The sequence below is a fragment of the Drosophila mojavensis genome, unplaced genomic scaffold, assembly GCF_018153725.1.
Source record: "Drosophila mojavensis isolate 15081-1352.22 unplaced genomic scaffold, ASM1815372v1 contig_136, whole genome shotgun sequence".
Classification (NCBI taxonomy): Eukaryota; Metazoa; Arthropoda; class Insecta; order Diptera; family Drosophilidae; genus Drosophila; species Drosophila mojavensis.
The window spans coordinates 340,919-361,446 of NW_025318667.1; the positions used below are offsets into that span (position 1 = coordinate 340,919).

The following is a 20,528-nucleotide window of genomic DNA, read 5'->3' on the forward strand; positions in this document are numbered from 1 at the left end:
CTCTTGGTGAGCAACAAATTCAATGAGGTAGTCAAATATCAGATTGATCACTCTTTCAACTAGCTCAGGACGAACAATGAAGGAGTTCATTTGAACGCTGAGTCGCTCACAAATCACTCTCTACAGCTAAGCAGAGAGTAGTATTCCTCTACTCTGATCAACGCGGAACCAACTCCGGTTCATTTGCTCCATCGTCGGTGGCCGGCGATGAGTCAGCTCTAATTCGTGCTGGTCAGTGAAAAATGAGACGGCGAGTCGCAGTCGCCGCGGCTACTTTCTAATTAAGCATGTTTAGTTAGCGGGCCGCGGGGTGTGGCACCAGGCAGGGGCATGTCAGCAGCAGACCCACAGCGATGCTGGATGTGCGCGTGGGTCTCTGTGTGTGTGTGTGTGAACGAGAACGGAAGTGCACACGCATGTCTAAAATATCTAAATCTGCGAGCGTGCTTATCTCTATGTGAGTGTATGCATGTGTGTGTGCGTGTCTCTATAAGTGTGCGCTTTTGTGTGTGTGTGAACCCTTTTTGTTTTGACATTTTCAGAAAATGATGTTGGCGCAAAAAAAAAAGTTTCTAATGAAAACTCCCAAAAAAACAACAAAACAAAACAAAAATGAGAACCCACTAAACAATGAGACCAAAAGCAAAAAAACAGAGTTGAGGATACTACATATGTGAACATAAATACATATGCGTATGCACACGTATATATGTATGTATATTGCAAATGGATCCAAAAAACAGGGTTGACCCCAGCGAGAGCTGCCGAAACCTTTACTCGAACTGCTCAAAGCTCATTACGCAGCATGATTTGGTGTAAACTGTACATAGACACACACACACACACTCACACACACACATGTTTTTATTCAGATGTGTTGGTGCTTTACAATATGAATATGTAAATAAAACGTTGCATACTTCGAGGCGCAAAATAACAAAACTCGTGCTCTCCACTTTGCTTTCTCACTGTTTGTTTGCCTAAGCAGCAGGAGCAGGAGCAGGAGCAGCAGCCGCTGTGCATGGGGAGCACATCATTAGAGGCATCATTTATCCCCCTCTTAACACCCTCGGCCTACAGCTGCCCACTCTTTGCATCCAAAGTAGAGAAACCCCTAACGACATTGCAATCACTTGCATTTTGCATCCCTTAATAGCGCAGCTGCCCTTGTCAAAGAAATAAGCGTATGTATATATATATATATGTGTGTGTGTTTGCAGTGGCAACTTACATGCACGATTCACGCTCTCTCTCTATCTCTCCCTCTCTCTCTCTCTCTGTCTTTCTCTATTCCTATCTTAACCCTTTGCTCTAAGCTTGCGTACCTTCCCTCACTCTCCTCACGTCTTCTTTCCTCTTGCCAACTTACGTGCTTGCCCCCTCGCCATCCACCTTTCCCACTCTCCTCCGCACACACTCTATGCTCCTCTCTATTTAACGTAGTTCAAGTGCAGCACCGTCTCCTCCCTCAATCTCAGTTTTGCGAAAAAGACGAGAATTTGACACATGCACAAGTACAAAATAAAAAACAAAATGAAAAGGAATAATAACAACAAAAAAAGAAGAAAAAAAAACCGGTCAGAACAAAAGCGTCTCTGCAACTTCATCTCCTTGCTGGGCTCTTGCTGCTGCCGTCCCCTGCTCCATCTTCAGTTCTCCTTCATCAGTTCATTTCACTTTTACAACATGCACGCACATCCTCGATGCCAGTTTCTTCTTCTACGTTTTTTTTCTATTCAGCAGCCGCCCCCATTCCCCCTCCAGCTCCCTCTGCTTGCACGCGCTCCCCCCACCTGCTCGGGTTTGTTTGTTGTTTCTGCGTCTCGGCTGCTTATTTCAATAGCCGTGCCACCTCAAACTTTCCATTTCGTTGCATTGACAAATATTTCTTTGTGCGCGCTTCCCCATGTCCCGTTTCCCGTTTCCCACTTCGCATTTTTCTTTTCCCCATTTCTATTTCGCCGACTCTTATGACTTATGGCTCAGCTTGTCAGCCAGCCGCCTCCTCCACGTGTGTGTGGGCCTTGGCATTCATTAGCCACATCTCCAGCTGTCTCCATTCGCCTCACACAAATCTCCGAAGCTTTTGCGCTTCTCTTCCTCTTCAATGTTAATTGATATTTTTAGCTTTTCACTCCCAGTTAGAACTTAGCATTCTATTTAGAGAAAGCCCAGGTAATGCCCAGAAAATTCTTCGCCTCTTTCTACTTGAAGATCTAATTTATTTAAATTAACACAGTTAGTTTATTGCTTCATCTCGTTCAATTCGAAGAACTTGAGGAGTCTAATCAATGAGTTCAATTTGCGCAATTAGTTGACTGAACTAGTTTATTTCTTCTTGTCGTTCAATTAAAAGAACCAGTTCACTAAGCTGTATAGGTTTTTGCTGAACTAATGTACTCATTTCTCTTTGTTAATTCTATCTTCTCAATTCTTGTTATATTTGAAGAACTATTTACATTAATGATTGAGCTCAAATTGAAGAACTAGTACAATTAACTATATGCATATTTACTAAACTAATAAAAGTGCTCAACAAAAAGAGAGAGATAAAAAGAGAGAGAGAGAGAGAGAGAGAGAATTTGAAAATTGCATTTCAAATGCAGCTAAGGAGATGGGCAGAAGCAAAGCTTAGAGTGGACAGAGATATAGAGGAGGTAAGGGATTGAGGGCTACAAGAGAGAATAGATGGATGAATGCATGAATGGGTGGGTGGGTAGAGTAAGGGCAGCCAGCTTGGTGGATATTAGTTCTGCGTCTAATCTCGATGGGGCGACTGGATGGCTGAGTGAGAGTCGAGCCTGGTGTTTAGTTGCATGCCACGTTCATACGCACGCGGAAAAATGGGGTTAAATTGCACAGAAATCTCTCTGGCACAAAACGTGGCAAACAGCCCCGAAGGCAGATGGCACAGAGCACACCAACACACCAACACACCGACACACACACACACGACACGAGCACACACACAAAGACAACAGACGCTTTGCTTTGTTTCGACGCACTTAACACGGCGTTGGCGACATGCACTTGAGCTTGCACAAAAGCCCACTCATACACAGAAAGAGTTGGGGCGTGGGCGTGGGCGTGGGTGTGGGGAGTGGGGGAATCACAAGTTAGATGCACTAGACAGACACGAGACAAAACGCAGCCAGACGCTTGTCTAGCCCCTCAGCCAAGGCGCAACCCCTTTTTTTCAAGTCGACCACCCACTGGTGCAGCATGCTTCATGCCACATGGCACAGGCCAGATGCGCCGCATGCATTAGAATGTCAACGACGACGACGACGATGCGGCTGTCGCCTCATGTCATGTTGACATAGAATCATTGCCGCTTGCCCCCAGATTTAGTTGCAAGCAACCCCCAGCTGGGTGGCAGGTGGAAAACAGTGACGACGAGAGACTCGCTTGCATATCCTCATCCCCGCCGCCCATTCCCCACCCCCAGCCGACTTCCCCCTCCCCCTTGCATCTCCCCAACCGACTCGCCTGGCCTCGCCAAAATGAAAGTGAAACATGGTGGTGGCTGGCACATGAATCCAACCAGAGACCCTGCTTGAGTGCACTTTTTCCACTATTCAAAAGTTTAAGTGGATGGTGGTGCGTCGGTGGTGCAATCGTTGCTCGAGTTGCTTGCATCCGTTTAACGGGGGTTGCAAGTCCCGCTGCAGACAGTGCCAATGCCAATGTCGACTGCAGCGTGGAAGGTGCAAAGATGACTCCAAGCTACAGCGAAGGCTGAAGCTGTATGTGCAGATGCTGCGGCTGCAGCTCCAGCTGAAGTGGCAGCTCGATGCTGCCGATGCTGCCGATGCTGCTGGGGCAAGCACTTGAGCAATGCCACCCCGAGACGGCTTCTTGGCCGGGCGCGAAAAGTGAAAGCAGCTCCAGAAAAGGGAAATGCGCACGGGAATTGCGGGACGAAGACGGGTCTAGGTTCAACTGCGTCGCAGCGGATCGGGAAAGGCAACCAAATTGCAAAGGGAAAGCTCGGAAAACAGATTTGCGAGTATTGGACCATGAGAAGCAGCAGCACAGCACGCAAGAATGTATTTTTTAGGAGGATGCTAAAGCGAAACCTCTTTTAACCTTGATGTGATTTCAAGGAAATTAATGAGAAACCGAGGAACCTCCACACAAAGATAGAGGCAAATGGAGAGCATTTGAAATATAAGGCAGCCAGGATTAGGAAACGAGACCACAAAGCGAGAACTTATCCCAAGCAATATCTGGTTGGAGTCTAGGCTCAATGAAAGCCAATGGAGCAAGACAGTTGAGCAACTTTACCAAGACACCAAATGGAGTTCCGTCCGGGTTTAACTAGGATGAGAGTAATAGTATACGGAGCGGAATAGGAATAGCAAAATACATAACTGGAAACAAGAAATCAGAATGGAGACCTAGTCTAAGCGATTTGGCACCTCGCGAAAGAGAAATGCCAAGGCGAATACAGATTCAAAAAGTATACGCAAGGAATGGGTGTAGATTGAATGGTTAGGCTGGTTCATTTCTTGATTGGGGTTGGGGGCTTGGGCTTGGGGTAGTCAACGCAGCATCGTTACCATAAAAACCAATGAAATTTCGCTTAGGCGCGCTGCGTGCTGCGCTTTACGAGCCGTCCCCCAGGGTCCAGAACAACTCGGCGACTTCGGCATCAGCTTCACCTCTTGTAAAAACCTGCACAATGAAAGCGAAACGCACTAATGTCCTTAACGGCCAAACGCGCATTGCCGTATGCCAAAGCATCGGACGTCTCTGCGAATAAAAAGCAAGTTACCAATGCTCTAGCTGCAGATGGGGCAGACTTACAGATGCCCTTTGCTCTGCAACCCATCTATGCATGCTCTAATCTATGTGTCGCACCATAAGTATAGTCCCCGTTATTCTGACATAAGTTCAAGCTCTCATAATCTAGATCTTGGTTTGACTCAGTTTTATACTCGCTGATTGGATAAACAGTTAAGTTCTAGTTCCCCGTATTCATCACTCCTTTAGGACTTCTCCTATGTGCCCAAAGCTATAAGGCAGGATAAGGTATAGCAAGCTTAACAGGTTTCAATCGATATGGACGCCTTTGCTATCTAATCTTTTGGTGTAAGAATTGGACTTGGAGAGATATACTCGATACCGCATATGCATTATTTATAGGGAATAAGGGTATAGAAATTCATGAATAGACGACACTTCTGCTGAATTCAATTTAGCCCAAAGCAGCTCAACTTGACTGGACTTGGCTATGCTCTCGTCCCAGTCTCAGCAGCAGCAGGGTATGTGGAAATATAAAAACTTTGCTGTCGTTTGGCCACACACACACACACACACACACACGGACACGCAGAGAAAACAGTTCGCGGGCCTCATGTGCGCGGCGACAGAAGTTTTTATTCCTTTGTTTAGAATAAATATAAATGGGCACGTGTTTTGGGCGATGGCCTCGGCTCGGTCTCTCGGTTTTTAGTGGTTGCGCAGCAGAGCAATTGGGCTGGTGGCATGTGGCCAGTAGCGTGGGGCATGTCGCAAGTAGCATGTAGCATGTAGCATGTAGCATGCAGCATGATGCTGGGGTTGTTGGCGCAGTTAAATTTTAATGTGGCCATATCGATATATGCGTGCATGAATTTGCTGCCAGCCAAATATCGCGTATGAAATAACATTTCAAACAGCGTGCTACGTGCTAAACACGTCGCTGCCTCTGCCTCTGCCTCTGCCTCTGCCTCTGCCTCTGCCTATGCCTATGCCTATGCCTATGCCTATGCCTCAGTTGACATCGTGTGAGGCGCGCGATAGAGCGTGAGCGAATGCTGAAGAGTTAGAAAGCTAGCTTCGTTCCAAATCAGTTCAATTGAACAAGTCAACTGAGCTAGTTCAATGCGATCAACGCACGACTCTCTCTCGCTCTCATTGTCTTTCTCTCTCTCTTTCTCCCTCGCACCCCATCTCTCTTTCTCTCTCAATTTAGTGTAATGCAAACTGAGCTCCTTTGAAATTATGAAATTGAACTAGTTTATTGAATTCATCTAGTTCATCAAGTTGAATTAGCTCAACTAATGGAACTATTAGCATAGCTGCAAATCTTAAAGTCGGCTCAATTCTATCTGGAGTCACACACACACACACACACACACCCGCACACACGCACCCTACTGTGTGTGCATTTGCCAATGAATATCTTATGAGCTTTGAAGCTCACGCAACTCTGAACATCTCTTTTTACTTTGCATAAGTTTGCCATGGCTCAAATTCTAATCAATATGCCACGCCTACCTCTCCTCTTCTCCCCACCCTCGCTCTGTTGCTGGTAAACAAGAAAATACAGAAACAAATTGAACTTTGGCTGCCTTAACTTAACATTTAATACGATTCTAATGGAATTCGTTAGCTCTCATTGAATTTATTTAACTATAAATACATTATTTAATTATATATACATTTGATTTTTCCCGAAAGATAATGCTATATATCTTCCTGTAGAATTTTTTGTTTCTTAAAATAAGATAAACTTTGTGAGCACACAAAATCAGGTTACTAAATTGCGTGAGATATTCAGGATGGAACTTGGGCACTTCTGAAAATCAATTTCTAGTAGCTCATTCGGAGTTTTATTTTTTAATGCTTGATAAAATGATATACATGTATATAGATATATGTATATAGACCTGTATTATCAGCAACAAAAATATTGAATAATATTGGCAGCAATATAATAGGTTATACAAGTAGACTAGTAAATGCCATATGCATAGGCTTATGAAAGTTTTATGGAGGTAGCCCATCTGCAAGAGAAGTTGATAACCAATTATGTTCCGACTATATAACTATACGTTCATATTAAATAAAGTATACCAAATTATATATTACAAGCTTCAAAACATTAGTTCTGGAAATTCTAACAAATAAGAAAGCTGTAGTCGAGACTGCTCGACTACGAGATCCCCTGAACCCTTCGAGCGAGCAACTGATATTTCAATAATTATTCGCACATACACACACAGCCATACGCACGCACGCATAAACACGCATTGGCTGCAGTGGTGGCTTACTATGGAAACTTAATTGTTTAATAACTTTTCTTGTGGATGAACTATCTTCATGAAACTTTCAGATTATGAATATAACATAGATATGCATGTAATTGAATAGAAGCACTAGTCTCTAGTATTTGAAATACGCCTTTTACAAATATGTGGGTGAGGGGGTGAATATAGGGGTGGGGGGAGGATTTTGGCGAAAACTGACTCTAGCTTTAGAGATGTAGGAGATAAAAAGCTATTACTGGTTTCCGATAATGTTTTTAATCGATAACAAAATAACGGGGCAAGTTATCGATATTTTAAGCAAAACCCGATATGCGCGTAGACAGACGAACAGGGCTAAATCAACTCAGCTCGTGGACCTGATCAAGAATATATACCATTATACTCTGATTTCCCATTGAAAATGGGTTCAGGGTTCATACAGCCGGACAGATATATTAGGATTGGACACATCTAGCCAGACGACCAGGACCAATAATATATTTTCAGTGAATTCAATCCTTCTGGTCTTAAAACCTATAAAAAAAAAAACTTTAAGACCTGTGCAGCAGATCTTAATGCTATACAAAAGTGAAATATCGGTATATAAGTATGGGAAGGACGCTTTGTTATCGACTCAATACAGCTACACACACCAAGGCTATATGAAGTTGCATCATCGCTTAAACTTGCAGCGGTCACTTGGCTGTATTATTGACTAGAAGCTCTACTGGTTTGAAGCTAGAAAACAAGTTTCGTAGAGCTTAAAGCGCAAAGCTAAAAGCTACGCCAAGGTCACATCTTAAGCTTTTATTAAGCTCAGCACAAACTTTAGCAAGGACAATGTCCCCTATGATATAACTCGACTAGGATTTACCGCAACTCAGAACAAAGTTCTGCGACAAGCTTCCGGCTCAATGGTTAAAAGAACTTTAGGTTTAAGTTCATACTCTCAGCGAACTTAAATATGTTACACTATTTATTATTATTCAATGACTTACATATTATTCTAAAAATACTTTTTAGTGCAATACTTAAATGATAGTGACTGAAAATAATTTTAAAAAAATCAAACACGATTCTCTTTTCATTTTTGTAGAAAAATTTAATTTATTGAAATATTTGTTTTTATTTTTATTTTTTGCTGCCAATGGCTACATATAGACGTCTCTTGATGATTATATAAGTTGTTATTGTTATAGTTGTTGTTGCAAGTACAGTGAAGCTTGCCAATGCGTGGCCATACACAAATATGTACATATATGTGTGTAGGTATGTGTGTGTCTGTCTGAGTAGTCAATCTATGCATATGAAAATGAGAGAACAGTCCAGCATATGCATTTTGTCTGTGTGTGTGTGTGTGTGTATGTGTCATTTGTGTATGTGTGTGTGCTTGTGTAATACATTCATATATAGCTAAGAACATGTCGCTCATATTGCATTGTTTGTTGAATTAACTTCATTTCAAACTCTATATATTTTTTTGATTTTCCAAACATATATACATACATATATATATGTATATATATACATATATGTATATACATTTACATATATACATGTATATATGTCACCAAGCTTTTATCGAGTCTGGTTATAGCTATCATATACATATATATTTATAATAATTCAAAATGTTTACAAAAAATTGGATTTTCGACATTTCGAAATTCATTTTTACCCATTTCTTTTTATTAAAAATTATTTATATATATATGTATATATATACACATATATACATCATTAATGATTCAAATATATATTATGTTATTATTAATTTTAGTTTGTTTTTCACTTCTTTTTTTTTCTTTTTTTTAGTGCAAATTCACATAAATTCAGTCGTGATTAAAATGGTTTTTCCTTTTCCTATTTTTCATGTTTTTTGCTAGTTAAATAAAGCTCTAGGTTTTTAATGGGGACTTCATTTCGATCTAGTATATACATATACTATATATATATACATATACTATATATATATACATATATATATATATATATATATATATATATATATATATATATATGTAAATGCAGCTCGAACTGAGTTTTAAAGAAAGTTAAACATATTGAACGATCAACTATATATAGTCAAATGTATAACTTGAAAGCAATATAGAACATTGCAGCCGGGAGTAAACAACTGCTCAATACTCGTTCAAATTACAAAAAACCAAAAGAATATCAATTTGACGTGCCTTCAAGGCATATAAATTTATGTATATATCAACTATTTTCTCTATCGAAAACTTGTGCTAGGCTTCTTTAACAAATTCACCCATCTCAGGGACCTCTCAGATTATAGATAAGGTTTACAGGAATTATATATATACTGAACAGAACAGAACAGTGTAATCGAAAAACATCGGACTCGAATTATAGAAAAATCTTGCTGAATGCCGATTGCAGTTTAAAAAGGCAGGATCTATGTGAACTTATACTAAGTGCTCAAAAGTCTCAAACAGATTCTTGCTGCCTTCAGGCCTAAAGTTTGAAAATTATTCATCTCTCTCTATATATAGATGGACTCGTGTCTGTAGCTTGATGCGTAAGGTTTGCACGTGACAAGCCAGCGGAAAACCTTTCTATGGAGAGCTTTAAGCTCTTCAGTTGCAACTTCTGCCGTACTTCCACATATCTGGAGTGTATCAATGGGCTGCTGTTACTAATACCACAATATATTATACAGATTTTCTGTAGCATGAACGGGCAGTCGACTACAATGTTCTTACATAATTTTGATTTGAAATTAATTTTGAGTTTGAAAATACAAAATTTCCTAATGATGATGATGATGCACTGGTATATATATACATACATGTATATATATGGTGTGTATAGTCCTCTATTGCATATATATATATATACATAACATTGCATTTTGAGAATTTGGTGTTCATGTTCAAGTGTTTCCATCCATCAGCTATGTGGCTCACTAGTTTCTAGTTTCTTTGGATCCTGCATCCGATCCACAAATATATATGTATATATATTATCTAGATATTGTTATTCACTTATGCATTAAATTTAAGCAAATGTTGGCGGTGTTTTTTCTGTTATTTGTGCTTAGCTTCATCAACTTTGTTTTAGTTTTCGATTCCAGGTTTTAAGCGTATTTTAGGCACTCTTCAAATGCGGAAGGCAAAAGGGAAGCCAAAATTAAAGTCATCTATCAGTGTGTTAGTGTCGGTGTGTGTTAGTATTTGAATTTCCATTACGGAGGGCTTGATGTGTGTGCATCAGCACGAGCTTGAGCTGTGGCCGGGGTGTTCCAACAATTTGCTTCTAAAAATTCTTTCGATTACTTCATTCACAATCAAAATTCACAAAACAAATTGCAAATAAATAAATTAAATAAAATAATAACAAGCCAGTCATAAAAAATTTAAAAATTTTGCTATTTGAAAGAATTTTGAAGCATTTTGTAAAAAGGGAAATGACTTACATAGGGTGTAGGACTTACATACAAGTAACGCGTGATTGATGATGTAACGTTGAGACAGATTTTTTAAAACTCATTTTGTGATTCCAATTGCTGTCAAAGAGAATCTGTGTTTGTTTGCTGACAGTTTGAGTGATTGATGTGGATGGCTGATTGAAAAACTGAAGGCTTTGCTGAGTAATGATTGAACTGATAAGTTACTCAATTGATGGCTGTTTGATTGAATGATTATTAGCTTCTAATCTCTTCAATTGATGGCGACAAAGAGAATTTTCGCTTAATTGTGGCTGCTCTTTAGATCGTGCACCTAATTTGACTGCTCGATTGATGATAGGATTGAATGATTGAGCAACAATTGAACTGTATTCAGATGTGAATATCCAACTGCTCTCAAATAGGATTTAGAATTGAATGAAGTATTGAAGTTGATGATCGACTGATTGACTGCATGACTTTTGACTTCACTTCTCCGATTGCCGCCAAAAAGGATCTCGCTAAATTATTTTGTTGTTGGCTCTTTCATAAATTGTGTTGCATTTGTTTTATTCGTAGTACATTTTTGTTGTTAATGCTGCTTCTACTGCTGTTATTGTTGTTGTTGTTGTTCATGATGTTTGTGGCTTGTCTTTGTTAGATTAATTAGGATTTGAGTGTTTGCTGATGGGAGTTACATTTTGTTATATTCTGGATGGTATGCGCACTCTATACTATGCTCTATAAGCAGTTTAAATTCCAAGACTGCAATTAAACAGAGAGAGAAAGAAAACAAAAAGCGTGTGGGAGAGAGTGAGAGAGAAAGAGAGAGAGAGAAAGAAAGAAAGAGAGAGAGAGAGAGAGAGAAAAAGAGGTTGACATCAATTATTTGGTAGCCATAGAATAAATTGGATGTAATAAAATAATCCTTATATATATGTATATACTTGTATAAGTTAAATATCTTTGCTCTATATAATTGCATGGTCATATTAGAATAGATATATATACGAATTATACGCACATAAATGCATTGCCTTAGCGGTTGGTCTTTGTAAATATCATATATATATATACATATTCAAGTTCTGAATAACATCTATATGTATGTGTGTGAATTAGTGTGTGTGTCTGTTTCTGTATTGAATTGCAATTTACTGAATGGCATATGATAAGTTGATTCTAATTGATCAGCCAGTTCAATCTGCTGAATCAGTTCTCTGTAGCTAGTACCACTTGATTACTTTACTTTTGATGAACACATTCTATTCAGTGTTCTGAGAAACTTCAATTGCACAGAAGTTGCTTAGTTGTTCGATTCGTTCCAATCAGTTTCATGTCGTCAGCTTTAAGAAGTGTCTATATAAAGTCACTCAATCGTTCATCAATCAAAAGCTGAATGAATATCACAGCTGATGTATAGATTATCATTCTTGTTCTTGGACGACTGAGCTCTTGGTTCCCAGATTACTTAAATAGTTCAGCGCATGTTCTTCCTTACCAGTTCAATCGAACACATTGTGAATTTGAATACTTCAATACAAAGTAATGTATAAGGAAGGCAAAGATGAATTTACTGACATACACACACACATACACGACATTTGCATACATCAACCCACAGCAAGCAGGGTTAGTTTTGGTGTGAGAATTACAAGACAGAATCGGTGGGGCTGCTGTTGATGTATGCCAAACTAATCACCTAATCAGCTATTTAGCTAATCAGTTGCTCAGTTGCTTAGTTGCTTTGGATTCATATCAATCTTTTCGCCGTTCAAATATCTACGGGTAATCCATTGCGAATAGATAGTAAACAATATCAGCTAATCAGCTGTTAAACGGTTAATTAAGCAATGTCATAGCTAATGGCCTGATTGATCTATTAAGATATAGTATTATAAATATGCAACTATAGTTTATCTCCCTATGTCTCGGTACCCCTGGCTTATTGTTTTTGCATTTGCTTACATTCGCGAACCCTTCTGCTGCAGAACCTTGGCGCGATCATTCAACTCCAATTCCCGTCCTGCTGACGACCCGCACTCTTTGGAGACGACGCAAAGGAACTCATTATTTTCGAATGGCCCATAGTTCGAGCATTGTATGCCAACGCTTATCAGCTGCTCAAACCGCCAGCCATCCGAAAGCGTGGAGATCATCTAGAATAGAACCAAAGAAACAGAGAGAGACTTAATACACCCGTCCAACGGACGAGAGACAAGGATATTACCTGTGTTAATTCCTGTTCGCGGCATTGCAGCACACGATAGACGCGTTTCTTATCCGCATGTGGTCGCTGCGATTGAAGAAACGCAAAATTATTAACGTGAATTTGAATTCAAGTGGGAGATGGATAGACAGACAGGCACTCACCTGATCTCTATGGCTGATGCACTCCTTTAGCAGTGCAATCAGCTGCGTCACGTTGTAGAACTCAGCCTCTTCCAGCACACCCTCCTCCGAGACGCCGTCCAGAACGAGTTTGCCATGGCGTAAATAATTGAGCACAGGCGCAAAATACTTTGGATCTCTGTCTATCAAATACGCGCCGGTTTCATCCTACAAAGAAAAATTCGAAACCAATTAGTGAGATATATTCTAAATTAATCCCTACACATACATATATATATATAAGCCTAGAAATTGGAAATCCCAATTGCAAATCAGACAGAAGCAATGCAGCAGGTATAACGACTCTGTATACTCTGTAGCACAAATCCAAGAGGGTATATTGGCCGTAATAGACTAACATAGAAGGGAATCTGCTAGTCAGGCAGACTTTGACCATATTAGTTGTTTTGTACTTGATCTGCCATGAAATATTCAGACAACTCATATAGCAATACGTTCACATACAGTAATGGCCTTTCGCTATGCATTGTAGTCATTTATTATGGTAAATGATTTACACAAGAGCTGCCAGACAGACAGACAGACAATGAGACAGCCAGTCTGCCTGTATGTGAGCTATGTGGCTTTTGATTTCGTATACCCATTACATGTCTGTGTGCATATGGGGTATACTCTACGCTATGATAAGTATCTTTATATTGATAAGTATCGATATAAATCATATTCGTCTCATACTGATGTTTCAATTCTAGATGTGCTACATACATCGAATTGAGTAAAAACATGTGACAAAGGGCTCCATTGACTACAGGGTATCTGCCAGCCGCTCAGCTAGACTTGTTTACCTGTTTCTACATCAATTTAAGCAGCCACAATCAAACAAGTCAGAGAGCCCAAAACACAGTCATCACACAGTTCATCTAGGTGCCAGCCCGACTGCCCGATTTGCCCGATTCAGCCGATATAGACATACATATACATATACATATATATATTTATGTAAGTACATGTGTGTAGCGTGTGGGTGCCTTAATTGGCGGACACTGAGCTTCGGGCTGCCTTGGCATGAGTTTTGGGGTGGGGGCGGAAGCGAAGGCGGCGGATAGGGGCAAGAATTTAATCAATAACAAAAGCGAGCGAATAAAAACAATCAAACAAAAATAAACAAACGAGCAAACTTTTTTATTGAAAACTATAAGCAAAAGCAGCGACAGAGACTGCGACAAAGGCAGAGACAGAGTCAGAGGCAGAAATAAAGACAGACGCAGAAGCAGCAGCACAGCAAGGATACAAACATGGGCAAACGTTGAGGCAGATTTAGAAGTAGGAAGAAAGCCAAAGGCAGAGCCAAAAGCAAAGACAAATGCAAAGGCAAAGGTAAAAACAGGAGCAGAAGATGACATAAAAATAAATTCAAAGGTAGAGACAGATTTTGAGATTTAAACAGAGCCATGAGCAGAGGCACGAACAGCACTGTAAATGTTAGGCACAAAAGCAGCGACGCAAGCAGTGACGCAGCAGCGACAGTGAAAACATTTGGGCATTAATAATAAGTAAACCGTTCAAATCACTTTTGTTTATAAATTTGGGAAAATCGTAAATATCATTCATAGATACATACATACATACATACATACTATGTTAGAGTTATTTATATATGTATGTATGTATATATGTATGCACCTATTCACATTCATACATATCAATATTTATGATATGTAGCTAAACACGTGTCTAAATTTATGTGGGCGATATTTGTAGAGCAAATCGCTAAATACGCACTCGCCACGCCCCCCACCAAGCCAAGGACTCGGACAACAACAGCAACAAATAGAAATAAAGCAGAAAAGACAACAAAAAACTGGTTTCGAATACAACAGCAACATGCACACACACAGGCATGCATATGTAGCTAAGGCGTTTTTGCATGAGTGTGTGTGACAGAAAGCTCAGCCAATGCAAGTGCAGCCTTGTAAAACACGAATGCAAACACGAATGTGAAATCTAGAACTAGAGATAGCACATCGGGTTCGGGTAGGACATAGTAAATTTATTAAACGAATTTACTATTTGTTTCAATCGTATAGTTACATGTATGAAATATCGTATCTATTTAAACACAGGACACGTGCATACTTAAATCAATATGCTTATGTTAACGTTTAACGTAACGTTAATAACGACCATTTTCGTATAATTATTATATTTGCAATTCAAATCGGCAAAGAAAATAATAAATTTGTTTTGCTTATTTGCAAAGCAAATAGAAAATTCGTATCTTATCTTTACTGATTCAGCACTAATCCTCTAATGCAAATTTTTTTTTGATTACGCATTTTTGCAACTATTGAACTATTCGTGTCACGACACGATCCCAGCTCAACTATGCAGCCCACTAAAAACGGACGACGCCGACTGCGGTTCGGCATGGCCCTGGCTGCTGCTTTAGCTGCCGCCACTGCTACTGTTGCTACTGTTGTTGTTCTTGTGGAACTGTAATTGTTTGCAGAATAAACTGCATGTTGAGCCTCCTGTTGGTGTGCGTGGGTGTCGGTGTGAGTGTATGTTTGTATATATGTACATATGTGAATACACATACAAACGTGTGTTTGGCTTACAATTTTTGGACAATTATAATATAGCTGGCAGCTATGAGCGCAATGGCCGCTATAAATGCAATGCACACACCCACGCATATATCGACGTTAATGTGTGTGTGTGTAAATATAACGAAAGTTCGATAACACAGCCTTGACCACTTTCTCAAATTCTTTGCGAAAAATACAAAAATGATAGAAAATAATAATTAAATATGAGCAACAATAAAATATGGCATAAAATAATATAATAAAACAAAAATAAATACAGAGCAGTACAATACAAATGGGCATACAGTACAGAGCTTTAACTTCATTCATGATTTTCTGTATGCCCGTGTATTTGTGTGTGTGTGTGTGCGAACTCACCCGATCTGATATTAAATCGCAGTCCTCTTGTATAAGACGCGACAGAAAGGAATTGGGGTCACGGGAGAGCGTTGTTTTGGTGGTTAGAAAATAGGTGCCTCCCACATTTAGTTTGACCCATTGGTCTGTGCCTTGTTTCTTTAGCACATTTGGGCTCTTCCGTGAGTTAATAAACACTGTGCTCATGTTGTTGACGTTGTTGTTGGCGTAACTGTTGATGTTGGTGCGTCCGCAGCTGTTGTTGCTGTTGTTGGTATTGCGCTGCTTTAGCGAAGATGAGTATGAAATGCGCTCCCGTTATTTATCGCTGTTATGTTGAGTCGGGTGTCACAGTTATTGCTATTGCATTGCAGCCCAGCAATATCCAGTTAGCACACAAACAACAAATACGTACATATGCATCCACACACATACATCTATGCATATATCCACATACACACGTGGTTGCGCTCCTTCCGTTAACCGTCAGTTCAGACCAGAGCAATTATTATTGTCGTTGTCGTCGTCGTCGACGTTGTCGTCGCCGCCTCCGTCGTCCAAATTGTCACCTTATTTGAAGTTTCTGTCTTTCCCCTGCGTTACGCAGCGTTGCCTTGAAATTATCTTTTTGTTTCTCTATCTCTTTCCCTTTTTAGCACAAGCTCTTTCTTACTGTGTGTGCTTGCTTGCTTCCGAGCGTATGTGTGAGTGTAAATGTGTGTGTGTGGCCTGTCCAGTCTCAACTCATGCTTTTGGCCAGCGTCTTTGTTTGACTGTTGAATTTTGTCGCCTTATTTTCGCTACACTATTCTACTGTTTTCTGCTACGCGCCGCGTTTTCGTCTATATAGCCACGTTTTGGTTTGTGAAACTCATTTATGTCACCGTTCCATTTGCTTTGGATGATGGCAAATTACTTTTCAATGAGCATTAAAAAACAAAACACTGCGAACTACCGATTGATTGTGGCGGCTATGACGATAGCCTATCGATATATACATACTCGTACATATACTGTGCAACTGTGCGATGAGTGTTCAGCAACGGATTTCATGCGGCTCACTTGTAAGTCGGAGATACAAAAGCTGAATGCTGCGAAACCAGTACGGGAATTAAATGACTAGAAATGCACGTATTTTCCTATGATAAAAAATATTTACCTACAAAAAGAAAATAACTGAATATGTAATAAAAAACATGAATGCATACATATTTTTGGAAACTTTTGCTTATTTATTTTTATATCGATAGAATTACGTACACCCAGACTGACAGAAAGCTGTGTGCTACAAAACAAACCACTATTTTGAAGGTTTCCTTAAAATAAGGCGCCATTTAACGATACAAGTTTATTGAAGCTTTTAAACAGATTTGTTAAGCGATTTACGCAGCCGCGTTTAGTTTAGCAACAACTGCTGAGCGCTGCAGACGTCCAAAATGAAATTGGAACTCGTGGTAATATATATATTGCTATTGGCATTCGCCGCTTCCTCGCCTATGCTATACAAACGCAATCCAGATGAGAAATACGAACCGGGTAAAAATGGCTGAAATTATTTAAGAATTTTTAACTTACATTTGGTAATTACAACACAGATCTGGTTGCCATTTCCTCAACTGTCATACCGTTGACCGTGCTGGAAGTCAGCTATGGCCTGGGCGGCAAGCCGAGTGACGAATACAAGGCCGCCTACCTACGCAAGCTGCGTAAGCAAGTGCAGCAAAAGGCAGCGGCTCAAGCCAGTGGCAATTCGACAGCACTTCGCGCTCTGAGCGAAGTCTCCGAGCTGCCGCCTGCGCCCAGCGATGCAGATGCTCTGATTACACGTGAGTTGAAGGCAGATTTACTCCAAGCTGCCTAGGGCTGCCTCTTGAGCATCCACTAATCCCAATTCCCACTTGCAGTCAAATCCAAGCAACAGGAGAAGGCCAAAGTCAAGGCTGTCTAGAAGGCAACGCACAGCAGAACAGCCAGCCAGACAGCCAACCAGTCAGCTCGACCAGTCATTGCTTTTGCGTTGGCGTTTGCTATGATATCATTGCCATAGTACATTTTTTTCTTCTTCTTTTTTTTTAACTAGTTAATAAATTTTGCGATACGAAGTGGCTTTTGCCTAATTTGGACTCGATGATGCCGAACAAAATGTTGTTTACAGTCACCATTGTGGCCAATCTCCCCCAGCTCCATTCCCCAGCCATCGCTTTTCAATCGAAGTGAGCAAAAAAAAAATATTATGTAATGTGTAATGCACGATACTCTGTGCCAGATACAGATACAGATACAGAAACAGATACAGATACAGATACAGATACAGATACAGATACAGATACAGATACAGATACAGATACAGATACAGATACAGATACAGATACAGATACAGACACAGATACAGATACAGATACAGATACAGATACAGATACAGATACAGATACAGATACAGATACAGATACAGATACAGATACAGATACAGATACAGATACAGACACAGATAGAATATAAATCGAGTTAGAGAGGGAGAAATTATACGAACCATAAATACACACGATTTCTCCATTCCCTGCAGAGTATGATAGGCAATAATATTATGAGAACAGGAACTCGTGTGATGCAATGTTAACTCGTTTTCGAAATTAGATTTCAATTCGGATATCCTGTGCCATGGCAGATAGATGGGAAGGTGATGGCTGGGGGTGGCCGGTAGTGAGCGAGGAGTTGGGTCACTGACAGAATTATGATTAAATCAGACGAGAAATGACGAGCAGGGATAAAAGGACAATAAACGAACAAGTAAATAACAAGCAAAAAGATGAAGCTGAAAAAATATAAACGACAGAGCCAAAGTGAGAAAGATATCCCAAACAAAGGCGAACAAACATTTCATATAGTCCCACTCTCTCTCTCACTCTCACTCTCACGCTCACTTTCTCTTTCTCCCTCGCTCTGTATTTCGGACAAATGGCATTTCATAAAAAATGAGGAGCAAAAGGTTTTTCGTTATGGCTAACAGCAAGATAAATTAACAGCTAGTTATCATTAGCACACGCTATTGCCTCCCCCTTCCTCCTCCCTCCTTGCCCACCCTCTCTGTCTCTCTCTCTCAATAAGTTTGATAAATTGCATAACTGGGCTGCCCATTGAATTGAATGAAGTGAAAGACTTCCTAAGCTGTTTATTTTAATTGTTGAATCTGCTGAAGTGCAGCCAACTTAACAAGTGCCATAAATACGGGGTGAATGTAGTGTATTCCAGTTCATTCACTGTGCACTGCGAGCGAATCAAGGCAATTCAACTGAGCTTGTGCCCAGCGTTATACAGCACTGGCTTGTTATTCCAAATTTCCCGAGTGCAAGCGCAGTCTACTTAAAGGAAGTGCAATGGAGTTTCCACTTAAGTGTTGCCAGATGTCAAATTGGACTCCTGCTCTCGAGCATAGCCGACTGCCCAATGCCCGTCCATATTCAAGTGCAAAGGTGTGCATTCCATGGTTTATCTATTGTATGATATATCTGGCTACATATATTCCATGTTCTATTTTACATTACTTATTTAGCATCGTCCATCATTGATCTTCAAATCATCCATCATCATCTTCCACCCTGCATCCCTTAATGCTCCCTTGCTCAACTAATATGCCCTCTTTTGCGCCCCATGAACCAGTATGAAAAGTAGATGTAGCTAAATAAACACAAATTCAAATTGCAAATTGAAGATGCAAAGACGAGTAACTCGACAAATCGAACAGCACAAATTGTGCTGTATGTGTATGTGTGTGTGTGTGTGTGGGTGTGTGTTGGTGTGGGTGTGTGTTCAGTTTAACTCCGCATCAAGCTAAACACTCAAAGTGAAAGTAGAGGCTGGCGCATATCGGCAAAGCCAAAAAGCCGACAACTGCGTGCTGAGCAAACATTAGTCAAGCAGAAGGACTTCGGCATGGACTCGCACAGGGACATTCGAGCTGGGTAAGGTCCTTATACACACACACACACACAAATGGTACCTGTCTGGTCGACGCTTTCAGCTGTCAGTTTGCCATTTGCCTCGCCGCTTGTTTATTTACTCGAATACCCTATAGCAGGGTATTATAGACTAGTCAGGCACTATATTGATATATTTTCTCTTACTGCCCCACTCCTTCTTCGCTTCCCTCCTTCTTCTCCTCTCTCTTATGTCAGCCCTTTTCTCCCATCTCTTTGCTCTCTTTTCATTCCTGCCTTTTCTTTCTTCCGCTCTACCCTCTGCTCTCAGAGCCCTCTGCCCCCTATACTTTCTTCTTTCCGCTTTCCGCTTTCTTTCTCTCTGGCTTCGTCTGCACTTTCTCTCATCTTTCTTCTCCATCGTCCTTTCATTCTACAATTCCCATCTCTTACTCTTCTCTTCCCCCCATTCTCGAATCTTCCCCTTCTCCTGCTTTCCATATGAAGGGTATTCGCACGTTCACCATTTCCGTTCATTTTATATCTCAGTTTTTCATTGTTGTCGTGTGCTGTGTTGTTTGAGTTGTTAGCGAGCTTAGCATTCCACGCAACCACATTCTCGCCTTCTCCCCCTTCGCCCACTCCCACCCTCACTATCTTCCTCCGCGTCGCCCGCTCTCTTTGTCCATGCCGTTTCTTATTGAAATCGGTGTCCTGTCAATGTAGTTGTCACACGCAAGCTGCTTGCCTGCCTGCCTGATGCTTTGTTGTCGATTCCCGCAAGTGCCAGCCTGTGAAGTCAAGCAAACTCACGCAAACACACACACGCACGCACACACACACACACACACACACAGATGACATATGCTTTGCGCGCCTAAGGGTATGCAGC

The 20,528-nt window shown here is 40.5% G+C and overlaps 2 protein-coding genes across 2 annotated transcripts; one reads left to right on the forward strand and one right to left on the reverse strand.

Moving 5' to 3' along the window:
- Positions 1-10,387: 10,387 nt before the first annotated feature.
- LOC6585741 (BTB/POZ domain-containing protein KCTD5) lies at positions 10,388-16,704 on the reverse strand. The gene is made up of 5 exons (XM_002011331.4): positions 15,744-16,704; positions 12,799-12,984; positions 12,656-12,721; positions 12,394-12,584; positions 10,388-11,190 (listed from the first exon to the last, which is right to left on the reverse strand). The coding sequence occupies exons 1-5, from the start codon at positions 15,927-15,929 to the stop codon at positions 11,178-11,180; spliced, it is 642 nt and encodes a 213-aa protein (XP_002011367.2). The 5' UTR covers positions 15,930-16,704; the 3' UTR covers positions 10,388-11,177.
- Positions 16,705-17,106: 402 nt separating this feature from the next.
- LOC6585740 lies at positions 17,107-17,824 on the forward strand. Its single transcript, XM_002011330.4, has 3 exons — positions 17,107-17,258; positions 17,318-17,548; positions 17,627-17,824. The coding sequence occupies exons 1-3, from the start codon at positions 17,159-17,161 to the stop codon at positions 17,668-17,670; spliced, it is 375 nt and encodes a 124-aa protein (XP_002011366.1). The 5' UTR covers positions 17,107-17,158; the 3' UTR covers positions 17,671-17,824.
- Positions 17,825-20,528: the final 2,704 nt, after the last annotated feature.